Source organism: Ostrea edulis, chromosome 1, assembly GCF_947568905.1.
Source record: "Ostrea edulis chromosome 1, xbOstEdul1.1, whole genome shotgun sequence".
NCBI classification, from domain to species: Eukaryota; Metazoa; Mollusca; class Bivalvia; order Ostreida; family Ostreidae; genus Ostrea; species Ostrea edulis.
In genome coordinates, this window is record NC_079164.1 from 43,575,519 (window position 1) to 43,589,455 (window position 13,937).

Consider the following 13,937-nt stretch of genomic DNA (forward strand, 5'->3'; position numbering starts at 1 on the left):
CTATCGTTAGCCTCTACAGTTAGCTGCATACCTTATACATAGCTATTGTTAGCCTCTATATAGTTAGCTGCATACCTTATACATAGCTATCATTAGCCTCTACAGTTAGCTACATACCTTATACATAGCTATCATTATTCTATATAGTTAGCTGCATACCTTATATATAGCTATCGTTAGCCTCTACAATTAGCTGCATACCTTATATATAGCTATTGTTAGCCTCTATATAGTTAGCTGCATACCTTATACATAGCTATCATTAGCCTCTACAGTTAGCTACATACCTTATACATAGCTATCATTATTCTATATAGTTAGCTGCATACCTTATATATAGCTATCGTTAGCCTCTACAATTAGCTGCATACCTTATATATAGCTATTGTTAGCCTCTATATAGTTAGCTGCATACCTTATACATAGCTATCATTATTCTATATAGTTAGCTGCATACCTTATACATAGCTACCGTTAGCCTCTACAGTTAGCTGCATACCTTATACATAGCTATCATTAGCCTCTATATAGTTAGCTGCATACCTTATACATAGCTATCGTTCGCCTCTATATAGTTAGCTGCATACCTTATACATAGCTATCGTTAGCCTCTACAGTTAGCTGCATACCTTATACATAGCTATCGTTAGCCTCTGTAGTTAGCTGCATACCTTATACATAGCTATCATTAGCCTCTATATAGTTAGCTGCATACCTTATACATAGCTATCATTAGCCTCTATATAGTTAGCTGCATACCTTATACATAGCTACCGTTAGCCTCTACAGTTAGCTGCATACCTTATACATAGCTATCGTTAGCCTCTATATAGTTAGCTGCATACCTTATACATAGCTATCGTTAGCCTCTATATAGTTAGCTGCATACCTTATACATAGCTATCGTTAGCCTCTACAGTTAGCTGCATACCTTATACATAGCTATCGTTAGCCTCTACAGTTAGCTGCATACCTTATACATAGCTATCGTTAGCCTCTATATAGTTAGCTGCATACCTTATACATAGCTATCGTTAGCCCATGTGGCAGACTGTACAAACTGATCAGCTCATCACCTCCTGTTATCCTCCCCTTGGAATCACTCCATTTGAAGTCTTGTGTTAATAGTAATGATCTCTGATAGGGTCTGAAAATGTCAATTTCTACTCACTCACTTTCTGAAGTTTGATAAGGTGGACATACCAGTAAACTATTTTCTGTATCACAAAAATTCAAAATCTATATTGACAATGCATTTTAAGGAATTTTTAGGAGACCCTCTGTAGTACTTGCCCATTTTTAACTGGTTTTCCTGTTGCATGGTTATAAAACAGAGGATTCCTTGAATACAAACAGAATTCTTTGATCTTATTTACAGGTGTCATCTCCAAGGCAAACCACCGAATGCTGACAGACATGGCATGGTAGAACACATCCTGGTGACCAAGGGTATGCTCTTTCCCATCACTGTCAATCATTACCAGTTCAAAGGTCATCCCTGCTGTCCTACAACATAAGTAAAGATTTTAACAAGAGCAATGCAAAGGAGGATTATCCCAATATGAAAGGGGGTGTTTTGTACTTGTATCAAACTGGCAGGATTGAAAAATGACTTGTATGTTATGATATCACATTTGAAATATCACATATTAAGGGCATTCTGATGTTCAAAGAAAACATGTACTGGCAATATACCTGATATAACAGAATGCAAAGAGTACACTGGCCAGCTAGATGTTTCATGACAGTATAATACTATTGATTCTGTTAATATTCAGATGCATGTTTTGTTTTCATATTTGTAACATTTTATTTTAATTCTATTTCATATCTTATCTTTATTTTGTTTTATTGTGTAACACTAAGGTATATAAGGAGCACATAGACGTTAACAGAGGCTCTTACTTGTAGGAGTAGAATGAAGACATATTTATTGCAACACACATTCACAAAGAAGGAGAACTTTGAAATACTACAATGTCCCCATCCCCTGTCAAATACCTTGCCTTCTCTGTATTTAATGGACTCCCCTACCAACACTTATGTAGTGCCCCCTCTGTATCGATTTCTAGTCAACTCGTACCCTGACCGACTCGTATTCAGGTCAACTCGTACCCAATAGGTCAACTCGTACCCAAAAGGCAAAAGTCAACTCGTACCCAAGAATCTGCCCATAATGCAATACAGTAAAATATATCTATCTCGAAGTCCGAGGGACTTCGAAAAAACTTCGAGATATCCAGGGGTTCAAGATATCCAAATTCGATCTTGAATATTTTTTTTAATGTAATGATGAAGCGTGTATTATCAAATGCGTTCTCGTAATTATGGGCATTACTTTTTTTCAAGCGCACTTCGACAATTTCGTTCGTTTATCTAAACCACATGATAATGATATAGTGTGTATCATTCAAAACACCGTCCCTGGAATCGGGCGTATTAGTTCATAATTGGTGGTGGACTTCATCCGTAATAAGGGAAGGCCTCACTAATTACCCAAGCTGTTGAACCAATTATTGCGACCTGGGTCTACTCGAAAAAGGCAAGCGTGGATTAGCAGTCGATTGGTGAAGGCGCGGGCGTGAATGTGGGACTTAACGACACCAGGTATGGTAAGCAGAGCGGAAAATTGACTGCACTTCGAGATAAACTAGGTGAATTTAGAGCATGGGACCTTGAAAATACTTCGAAATAAGCGGGGTATTCAAGATTACCGTGTTCGAGATACAGATATTTTACTGTATATCTATGTACATATAAGTGACATATCGCTTGGGTACGAGTTGTCATCAATTGAAGAGGAGGAGTCAACTCGTAACCAGATTCTTGGGTACGAGTTGACTTTTGCCTTTTGGGTACGAGTTGACTTATTAGGTACGAGTTGACCTGGGTACGAGTCGGTCAGGGTACGAGTTGACTTGACTCCTCTGTATCTAATGGACCCTCCTACCAAAACTTATGTAGTGCCCCCTCTGTATTTAATGGACCCTCCTACCTACACTTATGTAGAGCCCCCTTTGTATCTAATGGACTCCCTACCCACACTTATGTAGTACCCTCTCTGTATTTAATGGACCCTCCTACCTACACTTATGTAGAGCCCCCTCTGTATTTAATGGACTTCCCTACCCACACTTATGTAGTGTCCCCTCTGTATTTAATGGACCCTCCTACCCACACTTATGTAGTGCCCCCTCTGTATTTAATGGACTCCTCTACCCACACTTATGTAGTGCCCCCTCTGTATTTAATGGACCCTCCTACCCACACTTATGTAGTGCCCTCTCTGTATTTAATGGACTCCTCTACCCACACTTATGTAGTGCCCCCTCTGTATTTAATGGACCCTCCTACCCACACTTATGTAGTGCCCTCTCTGTATTTAATGGACTCCTCTACCCACACTTATGTAGTGCCCCCTCTGTATTTAATGGACCCTCCTACCCACACTTATGTAGAGCCCCCTCTGTATTTAATGGACTCCTCTACCCACACTTATGTAGAGCCCCCGCTGTATTTAACGGACTCCCCAACCCACACTTATGTAGAGCCCCCTCTGTATCTAATGGACTCCCTACCCACACTTATGTAGTGCCCCTCTGTATTTAATGGACCCTCCTACCCACACTTATGTAGAGCCCCCTCTGTATTTAATGGACTCCCCTACCTACATTTATGTAGTGCCCCCTCTGTATTTAATGGACTTCCCTACCCACACTTATGTAGTGTCCCATCTGTATTTAATGGACTCCCCAACCCACACTTATGTAGTGCCCCCTCTGTATTTAATGGACTCCCCTACCTACACTTATGTAGAGCCCCCTCTGTATTTAATGGACTTCCCTACCCACATTTATGTAGTGCCCCCTCTGTATTTAATGGACCCTCCTACCCACACTTATGTAGAGTCCCCTCTGTATTTAATGGACTCCCCTACCTACACTTATGTAGTGCCCCTCTGTATTTAATGGACTCCTCTACCCACACTTATGTACAATGCAGTGCCCCCTCTGTATTTAATGGACTCCCCTACCCACACTTTAATACTGTCTTGCATTCTTTGTACTTTGAGTACTCCTCTACCAATATTCACTGTTATTGTCTCCTTTGTACTTTGAGGACACTCCTACCCATACTTACTGTATGTACTTCATAAAAAGTATGCTGGCATGAAGTGTTTGAGGAAGTGTTGCAGTTCATGCCCTCATCCATTTTCAAAAATGAAAGTCTAAGTGTCTGTACTTAGAGGTTTCCAAACCCAGATTTTCTGTTGTGCCCCCTCTCTATTCGGAACACTCCCCTACCCACAATTATTGTAGCGCTTCCTCTGTATTCAAAGGACTCTCTTATTCACATTTGCTGTAGTGCTTCCTCTGTACTTTGGAAATTCCCCTACCCACATTTACAGTAATGCTTCCTCTGTACTTTGGGAATTTCCCTACCCATATTTACAGTAGTGCTTTCTCTGTACTTTGGGAATTCCCCTACCTACATTTAATGTAGTGCTTCCTCTGTACTTTGAGATTTCCCCTACCCACATTTACAGTGGTGTTTCTCCCTGGTATTTAAAGGATTCCCTACCCTCACTTACCTCAGTGCCTGTTCCACCTCCTTACTTTCCTGAAGACCCGTGTAAGGACTCTTTCTTTTTCTTAGATGCTTGAAAACTCTTTTATTTCTTTGCTGAATGCATCTTTATGAAACAAAAGTAAGTTGAAGAAAATACTTATTTACAGATATAGATGCAAACTAAAGGAAACAATTGGAAATTCTTCTTATGATATAACTAAAATCATTTTTTGTTAGATACAAAATGAAAACATCTTGATTTTTGAAATAAATTCTAATTCCTTTTAAAAATAACAATGGAATAATGATCTGACACCATCTTTCTTTTTGAAATATTTATTGATGACATCAAATTATTCAATGAGCCAGGAGACACTCGCACCTTCATTCAGCTGCACAGTGATCATGTGCAAAAACACATCATAATCTGTTGCTTTTTTTTTTTTTTTAAATATAATATGTATAATACTTCTTGTTTAATTCATGTCAGCTTTAATCTCACAGTTCTGAAATAAAATAAGCCCAAACTGTTAGGCATTAAATTTTCAGCACTGACCACACCATTTTTTTTTTCATTGTTAAAGTATAATTTCATCATGTGATGAAGGTTTAAAATATTTTTGGACAAAATCTGTTCTCCTACTTCTTTCCTTTTCACAGTTTTTACATTGGATATAGAAAAATATTACACATTCTATTCCAGGATTTTGTTTCTGCTAGTGCAAAATTAATGTGAATCACTATAAATACTGAACCTAGTCATGCAGTCTTGTTTCATGCCCTCGATTGACCTAGACTTGACTTCTCTCTCACTTCCACTGGATTTGTTCCCTATGTACTTCTTATATATCGGTCTCCAAAGAGCACTGCAATGGATGTATAGATTATGTGAGTTTAGAAAGCAAGAATAGGAAATGCCCGTTCTTTTATTATACAGTCAAACCTCGTTATCTCAAACTTGATAGGGTCAAGAAAAAGCTTCAAGATATCAGAGGGTTTGAGATATTGAGGTTAAAATATATAAAGAAAATGTAGTTGGGATTTCCAACTCACTACGACATATTCATGGTATTCGAAATATTGAGGTTTGAAACACTGAAGTTCAACTGTATGTTATTATGGTCCTCAAACAGCACATACTTATATCCTGAAAAATAAGCCCTGGTTTAATTTATGTTTTGAAAAAAAAACGAGAACTTTTGTTTGAGACCTGTTTATTTTCAAGATACATGCAGTTTATCTTAATTAAGATAAAAGTACAGTTAGATGTATGCACTCTCAGTGGGATATGATGGTACTCAATGGAAACTAGACCTGTCCTGCTGGGTCAGTAGAACCCATCTACAGAATGTGGACACAAATTTTTTAATTCTTTTTTGTCATAAAGGTGAAAATATTCACTTTTTAAAACACCAACATACTTATCATTAGCAAGGCTATGCCATGTCTTGCTGACTTGGGAGGCAAGAATCAGATCCTGTGGGGAGAGGTACATGAATATCTTCATCAGAATTTCACCTGGAATGCTGTGAGGAAAACAATGGTATTATTCTAATCATTTAATTACATGTACATTGATGCAAAACGTTGGCCACAGGGTAATGCTTGCAAATAAACTTGACAATTTCTTAGTACATTAATCTTGTGGTTCTTGTCATGAATATACATGTATATATTAAAACTTAAAGAATAGAATAAACAGTACACAAAGTTAAAATTTTAACTCAAGCGTTTTCATTTTATAATCCTCAGGCGTTACATTTTAAAATAGTTTTATATGTATATACATGTATCACAGAGAAATTTACATGTACAGATACCCACCTCCACCTCTACCCCTATCCAGGGTTGTACTCATGACATGATGTATCAAATTTACTAGCAGTATGTGAACAGTGCGCTAAACCGCTTGACCATCTAGGCAAGTCCTTAAACTTGCTTTTGATGATGATGAAATTTTTGCCACACTGTTACATGGTCATTGAGAATGGAATACAGTTATTTGATGTCAATTTAAGAGGATCATACAAAATACACACTACATTAGAAATATCTTATACAGCACAGAGATTAAATGCAATGAACTCTTAAATAAACATAACCGCCCTAAGTGAAGAAATATTTAATACAAAGCACAGAGAAATTCAGTATATATGGATACCCCCATCCTCTCTCCCTCTCCCTCTCTCTGTTTGAGTGTGTGTGTGTGGCCTTGGGGTGAGGTAGTCATAGTATCAGCAAACCTAATAAAACATCATGATATAAGGATGCTTGCTTATTTATTTGACAATCTGTACCCTTGTAATTTTGAAAAAAATATTTTCCTATATGTAAACAAAATGTTAAATTTTGAAACCTTATTGTGGCCCCACCCTGGCCATAGGAATTATAGTATGAACAAATCTGAAACTGCACTACATGAGCATGCTAGCATATTCATTCACTATCTGTACACGGAGTTCAAGAAAAGAAAGATTTTCATATATTTCTTCTACATAACCAATTATTAACTTTGAATCCTTATTGTGACCCCATCCTAGCCCGGAGAACTATGGTATGAACAAACTTGAATCCAAGTTTCTGGTTTCTTGCTTATTGAGAATATTTTTTTTTAAAACAGTACGCCTCATTTTTACTATTTCTTAATCATCTCTCCTTGGAAATGACATGCCCCTTTCATTTGAACAAATTTGAACCCCCTCTCACCTAAAGATTATTTGTGGCAAGTTTAATCATTATTGGCATGGTGCACGGTTCTTGAGCATTCGGCAAACTTCTGCAGATTTTGGTACACTACATCTAACTGTTAGATAGAATCTGCCAAGGTGATCTGAGGGGGTTCTTGAGAAGTTTACAAATGACAGACAAATTTTGATCAAAAAATCTTACTTGGGCCTTTGGTTCAGATGAGCTCAAATATGATACATACTCATGGATAGTAATTTTTCCTCTCTTTATTGGTTTGGCTTTACTTTCAGTAGACCTGACTCTTGTCACTGTTTTCTTGCCAGTTTCTTTAACAGGAATACTTGGTTTTCTATAGAATAAATTAAAAAGCATCAGCCCGTTATCTGTACCGCAATGCAAATAATATTTGACATTATTTTATGTAATGTCAACAACATAAAGGGTGTGCGTTTTATCTGTTGTAAGGTTTTTTGTTTACTTTCTTATTCTTAAAATGCATCATGGGAAAATGAATAAAATCTCAGTTTTGAGAAATTCATGGCTATATGATGAAATTAAAGGATTACCTCTTATAACAATAAATGAAAGGAATTGTGCCCTAGAGACAAAAATCAGTAACATACAATTTGAAAAAACCCAAACTAATGTGCACTGCAGTGCAAATAACAGGAGTATATATAGAGTGACAAAATCCCTTTTCAGCTAGAGGCCTAAACTAATTTGCACCATGATGTAAATAACAGAAGCAGATATAGAGGGATTTCAGAGGCCTAAACTAATGTGCACCGCGGTGCAAATAACCGGAGTATATATAGAGAGGCGACACTCATTCTATCAAGCTAAATATGTCCTTGAAAGGAAAGTATTCCTGGGAAAGTGGTTTTCTTTGGGAGAGAGATATTTAAAAATGGGGTTTAGAATCCTTTTTGGTGATGATTCTAGATAAGACATTTTAAAAGGCTGAATAACAGATAAGACTCGCTTTTCAGAGGCTCTAACTAGTGAATATATTATGAGATGAGACTCGCTTTTAAATGAAAAGGCCCAAACTAATCTGCTCCGTGATGCAAATAACAGGAGTATATATAAAGTGACGACACTCATTCTATCAAGCTAAATATGCGTGTGAAAGGAAAGAATTTCCAGAAAAAGGGTTTCCCTTGCGAGAGAGATATTAGAAATTGGAATTTGTGTAAAATTACATGCATTTGAATGCCTGTCTGTTCAAGGATATTTTTTGTACAAGGAAGTAATAAATGAATAGATTCTAATTTGGTTGTTTATTCCAAAAGATAGTATGGGAAAGCAGATCACTGAAAATGGAATAAGCTGCAAACAAATCATTATATTTATTTTTCAAGGAAATACAAATGGCTGTTCATCCATAAGGTTCACTAAAAATGGAATAATCTGCAAATCTCAAGGAATTACAAATGGCTGTTTATTCTTAAAGATACAGGGAAACAGATCATTGAAATTAGTGTATTATTGATCCACATTGTCTTGTTCATACATAGTTATTATGTTCCCCAAAGTTTGGGAACATATTGTTTTTACTCTGTTTCTTATTATTATTATTAAGGTCTTCCATTTCTAACGGAAGACCTTCTAGTGATTCTACTGTTTATTATTATCATTATTATTATTATTTTTTTCCCTTTCGTCTCCGAGACCGTTGGATGGATTTTCCTGAAACTTTCACAGATTATAGAGAACGATGGTACCTCGAGGCATTTTTTTCATTTTTTCAAAATTCACTTCCGGTCGCAAGATATGTCCAATTTCCGTCTTTTTTCAAGACATCTTGTCCAGCGTTTTTCTCAGAAACGGTAAAAGATAGAGTCACCAAATTTTCAGAGTTAATAGATCTTACTCTGTAGGCGTGCAGTACGGGGTTAAGAATGTCGGCCGTCACTTCCGGTCGTCACCGGAAGTGATTAAAGGAAACATGAATTTCAAACTTTTTTCTTTCAAATTGAAACCTATTTCGGTCTACTATATCTCGTTCTAATTCTCAAAAAATGTTGACCCCACCGGAAGTTGAATCTCCAACTTCCGGTTATATCAAAGAAAGCCTATTCATTCTCTCATTTTTCAGTGCCATAAATCTCGGTCATGAAACTAGTTAATGAATTGAGTTTTACATATATTATAGCCACTATAAATGTCTAGAGTATCGTCAAATATTTTTGTAAAATTTACTTCCGGTCGGCAAATACGGCTTATTAGCTGTTTTCGTTGTCCAGCGTTTTTCTCAGAAACGGTAGAAGATAGAGTCACCAAATTTTTAGAGTTAAAAGATTTTACTTTGTAGGCGTGCAATAGGGGGTTAAGAATGTCGGCCGTCACTTCCGGTCGTCACCGGAAGTGATTAATGAATCATAAATTTCAAACATTTTTCTTTCAAATTGAAACCTATATCGGTTTACTAGGTCTCGTTCTAATTCTTAAAAAATGTTGACCCCACCGGAAGTTGAATCTCCAACTTCCGGTTATATCAAAGAAAGACTATTCATTCTCTCATTTTTCAGTGCCATAAATCTCGGTCATAAAACAAGTTAATGATTTGAATTTTACATATGTTATAGACACTATAAATGTCTAAAGTATGTTTAAATATTTTTGTAAAATTCACTTCCGGTCGTGAGATATGAGGTGGACATATTCAAACCTTGTTTTTTCAGTTTCTCAATAATGAATATAGATAGACGCTTGAAACTTGTAGAGTTGATCAACTAACATTAGTCCATTGTACACATACATTCAATTTTTTCGTCCATCACTTCCGGTCTGTACCGGAAGTATTTGAAAAAATGTCGATTTTCCAATTTCTTCGAGTGATTTCTCAGAGATGGCTGGATATATTTTGTTGAATTTTTCAGGAATAATGCCTTATGAAATGACCTTGCTATAAATATTTTTGTTTTTACAAAATTCACTTCCGGTAGGAAAATATGGCCGATTTTCTGTTTCTCAAAAGGAATTTTGTCCAGCATTTTTCTTGGAAAAGGTAAAATATAGGTTCATCAATTATTCAGAGATGATCAATCTCCGTTTGCAGGCGTGCAGTAGAGGGTTGAACATGTCGACCGTCACTTCCTGTCGTCAGCAGAAGTGATTGAAAGAATCGCAAATTTCAAACTTTTTCTTTTAAATTGAAACCTATACTAGTTTATTAAGTCTCTTTCAAAGTGTCAAAAGAATACTGACTCTGTCGGTAGTCAAAACGACTACTTCCGGTTTCTTGATAAAATACCTTTTTACTTTTTGTCTTTTTGTCCCCATAAATCTCACTTATATTTGAAGTCTTTCATATGATTTTCACATGTCTTAATAAAAGTATCAACTTCTAAAGTTTTGATAATTTTGTTTTTCAAAATTGACTTCCGGTCGGTAGTAACCTACTACTTTTTCTTTCTTTAGTCTACTTCTTTTTGTTGAGAACTCTTTCAGATAGAGACGTGAAATTTTCAGGGAATATAGACAGTAAAGAGTCGGTGTCATTTATAGGAAAACGCATCTGAATAGTACTTCCGGTCATCACCGGAAGTTACGAGAAAGGAGTAAAAAATTCGAAAATACATTTCTCATTCATTGTTAAGGCACATTTTCAAATATATTTAAATGGTTCTCGTAGGAACAGAAAGCTCTTTACCGGAAGTGGTCTAACGGAAGACCTACTCATTACTAGTAATGAGTGTCCAGTTATTATTCTTTTTCTCCGGTACTTTTTTGTCCGGTAGTGTTCTCAGAAACTACAAAAGGGATCGATATGAAACTTTCCAGGATGATAGTATAGCGTTTGTAGATGTGCATAGTGATAGTCATTTTATCTTCACGTGCATGCACGCGCGCGCACGTGCACTGCAATTTTGGTACAAAAAATGGAAAATCAGAATATTAAAGGGATCGATATGAAACCTAAAAATGATGGTAGTATATCATTTGTAGATATCAAAAATGATATTTATTTTGTCTACACGCGCACGCATGTGCGTGCACGTGCATTACAAAATTTGTACTCTAACTTTGGAATCAGTCTAACTTTTTTGTTCTTCATTGAAATGGCTTGATATTCATATCATAAGTAGATATTGAGACCCTTAACTGATTTGCATGGTCAAAATTACCAATTTGCACGCGCATGCACGTGCGCTTCATTTTGATTGGATAGTACTAAAACGTCTGTAACTATCTTATTTATGAAGCGAATGAGATGATATTCACAGCATACGTAGACAATATGTGTATCTATATTTTGGTGTAACAAAAAATGCCAACGTACACGCGCATGCAACGTTTTTCAAATGTTCAATATTTAAAGAACTATAACGTTTTTGTTTTTCATCAAATTCTATTGATATTAGGGATTTAGATGTGTCTTGGTACTCCTTACAAATTGCTGTGGTTAGAATTACTGCTCAGCACGTGCATGCACGTGTGCTGAATTCTGATTGGATGATTTTGAAATCGTTATAACTTCCTTATATGTGGTGGAAAGGTTATGAAATTCATACTGTGGGTATATGATACAAATGCCTGTTGAACGACATAAACAAAAATTCGGAATCATACACGCGTGCGCATGTATGCACGTGCAACGCTTTCTTTCATTTCTTGGTACTGAAATGACCATATTGAACGTACTACATGTAATTAAAGGATAAAATAAAATGATTTTTTCCTATAGATTCACAAGGACATCACTTTTTAATTGGGGGAGGTTTGGGGAACATCTGTAACGGTCCCCGTTACAATTAGAACTAGTTACAGTTGTTATTTATTCCAACATTTTTCAATACTAAGCACTGTTGAAATGTAAGATATTTAAAGTATTCTTATGTGTTTCAAATCAATGTCTTTCAATATCTTTTTGTTTGTATTGTTTTATTATGCTAATAATGATAATATATTGTGTATGTCATATCATAAGATCAGAAGGACCCCATTGGAAATAAGCTATATGGCTTTCATGGGTTATCCTTGGCATAGGCATATACATTAATTTACTCACTCACTCACAGTGCTCTTAAAGTCAAATAGCTGTTAAAATTTACCTTTTTATCTTATGTATTTAACATCAACTTTTGTTTTAACTATGTGTTCCTCTGTGATATTGTCTTGTATTCATATTGTATATGTGCCTATTCCTAAATAAATAAACTAAAAAAAGAGAAAAAAACGGAATAAGCTGCAAATCAATTGATGTATTTATTTTTCAAGGAATTACGAAAGGCTGTTTATCCGTAAGGTTCACTGAAAATGGAATAAGCTGCAAATTGATTAAGATATTGGGTAGCTCAGTCGTTAGAGCACCTGACTAATAATGCAGTGGTCCTGGGTTCAATTCCCAGTCCAGCCATTGAAAGATGTTCTCCTCCTATACTATTCTCTTTAGAGAAGTCGAGAGGCATAGCCTTCATCGACTTCTCTTCGCAAGCATTCATGTTTTGACTCTGGAAAACGTGTAAATGCCGGAGTCAGTGACGGTTTATGCTTCGACCGACGTTGCGACTCAGATGTGGCCTGGATGTACGCAATAGCCAAGTTGTTTTCAAACATTTAACAGCAATGCACAAAACCGTCAAGAGGGAATCAAAACTTACTTGCTTTTAATCCATTTTCAACATGCCCCTGTCCCGGGTTTAAATCACAACTTTGATTACGTCAGCCTGTTTTTCTCTTAACTGGTCCCCTATTGTGACAGTTTCCCAAGACCAGTTAACGTACACCCGGGACAGGGGGCATGTTGAAAATGGATTAAAAGGAAGTAAGTGTTGATTTCCTTGTAACAGTTGTGTGCATTACTGCTAAATGTTTGAAAACAACTTGGCTATTGCATAAATCCAGGCACTTCTGAGTCGAAACATCGGTCGAAGCATAAACCGTCACCAACTCTGGCATTTACACGTTTTCCAGAATCAAAACATGAATGCTTGCAAAGAGAACTCGATGAAGGCTATGCCTCTTGACTTCTCTAAAGAGAATACTCCTATACTGGAATATACATACACTGTATGTGTACACAGGAACTTACCTCTCTATTCTATATTTACAGATATAATAGACAGTGTCAAGTTTTGATAAGACAAACAATTAATGACAAGCCCCTGTGACGTGTTTGAAAAGCATCGTCTATGGAAAGAGTTGTCCCCCCTGAAACGCATTTCCCTTCTCCTCTCAAGTTCCGATATATCGGAACGAAATATGGAGATAATTTGTAAGTTACAGACAATAAGAATAACATTAAATATGTGTTTTCTTGTTAAAGTTCTAGAACACAAAATTTTGACAACTACATATAATAGGCCTAATTTAACTGAATATTTAGAAAATTTCACATGCAAGCTACGCTTCCTTAGTTACAATACATGTAGATCTACTGTACGCATATTTTGCAGACTCACTCATTTTGTTGCGGAACGGCGCGGTATCTCGTCAGATATGAAGACAAGTGATCCTTGTGTTTGGAATTCATTGACATTTCTGTATAACTTACTTTAATTTTTTAATTTAAAAAAAAAAAGTTTTCTCGTTGTTTTTTAATATTTCGGAATGCAGCATAATTTTTAATAGCTCGATCATAAGTATGTCGTGTTTTCTAAAGACAAATCTTGTGTTAAAGACAATCTTGTATTACCTTATCTTATATTATAACTGCTGAATAAAATGAAATAAAA

General features: G+C 36.1%; 1 protein-coding gene across 2 annotated transcripts in view; it reads right to left on the reverse strand.

Annotated features, from left to right (window-relative positions):
• LOC125655272 (F-box only protein 15-like) overlaps positions 1-13,828 on the reverse strand; it is a 21,922-nt gene extending 8,094 nt beyond the window's left edge. Inside the window, exons 1-7 of one of the 2 annotated variants that reach the window (XM_048885518.2) lie at positions 13,665-13,828; positions 7,499-7,606; positions 5,991-6,095; positions 5,325-5,435; positions 4,592-4,693; positions 1,294-1,506; positions 1,018-1,147 (exon numbers count right to left, since the gene is read on the reverse strand). In XM_048885518.2, coding sequence (XP_048741475.2) covers positions 1,018-1,147; positions 1,294-1,506; positions 4,592-4,693; positions 5,325-5,435; positions 5,991-6,095; positions 7,499-7,606; positions 13,665-13,741 — 846 coding nt within the window. In that variant the 5' untranslated portion in view covers positions 13,742-13,828. The remainder of the gene's footprint in view (positions 1-1,017; positions 1,148-1,293; positions 1,507-4,591; positions 4,694-5,324; positions 5,436-5,990; positions 6,096-7,498; positions 7,607-13,664) is intronic. The other variant, XM_048885519.2, reaches the window with a different exon arrangement.
• Positions 13,829-13,937: the final 109 nt, after the last annotated feature.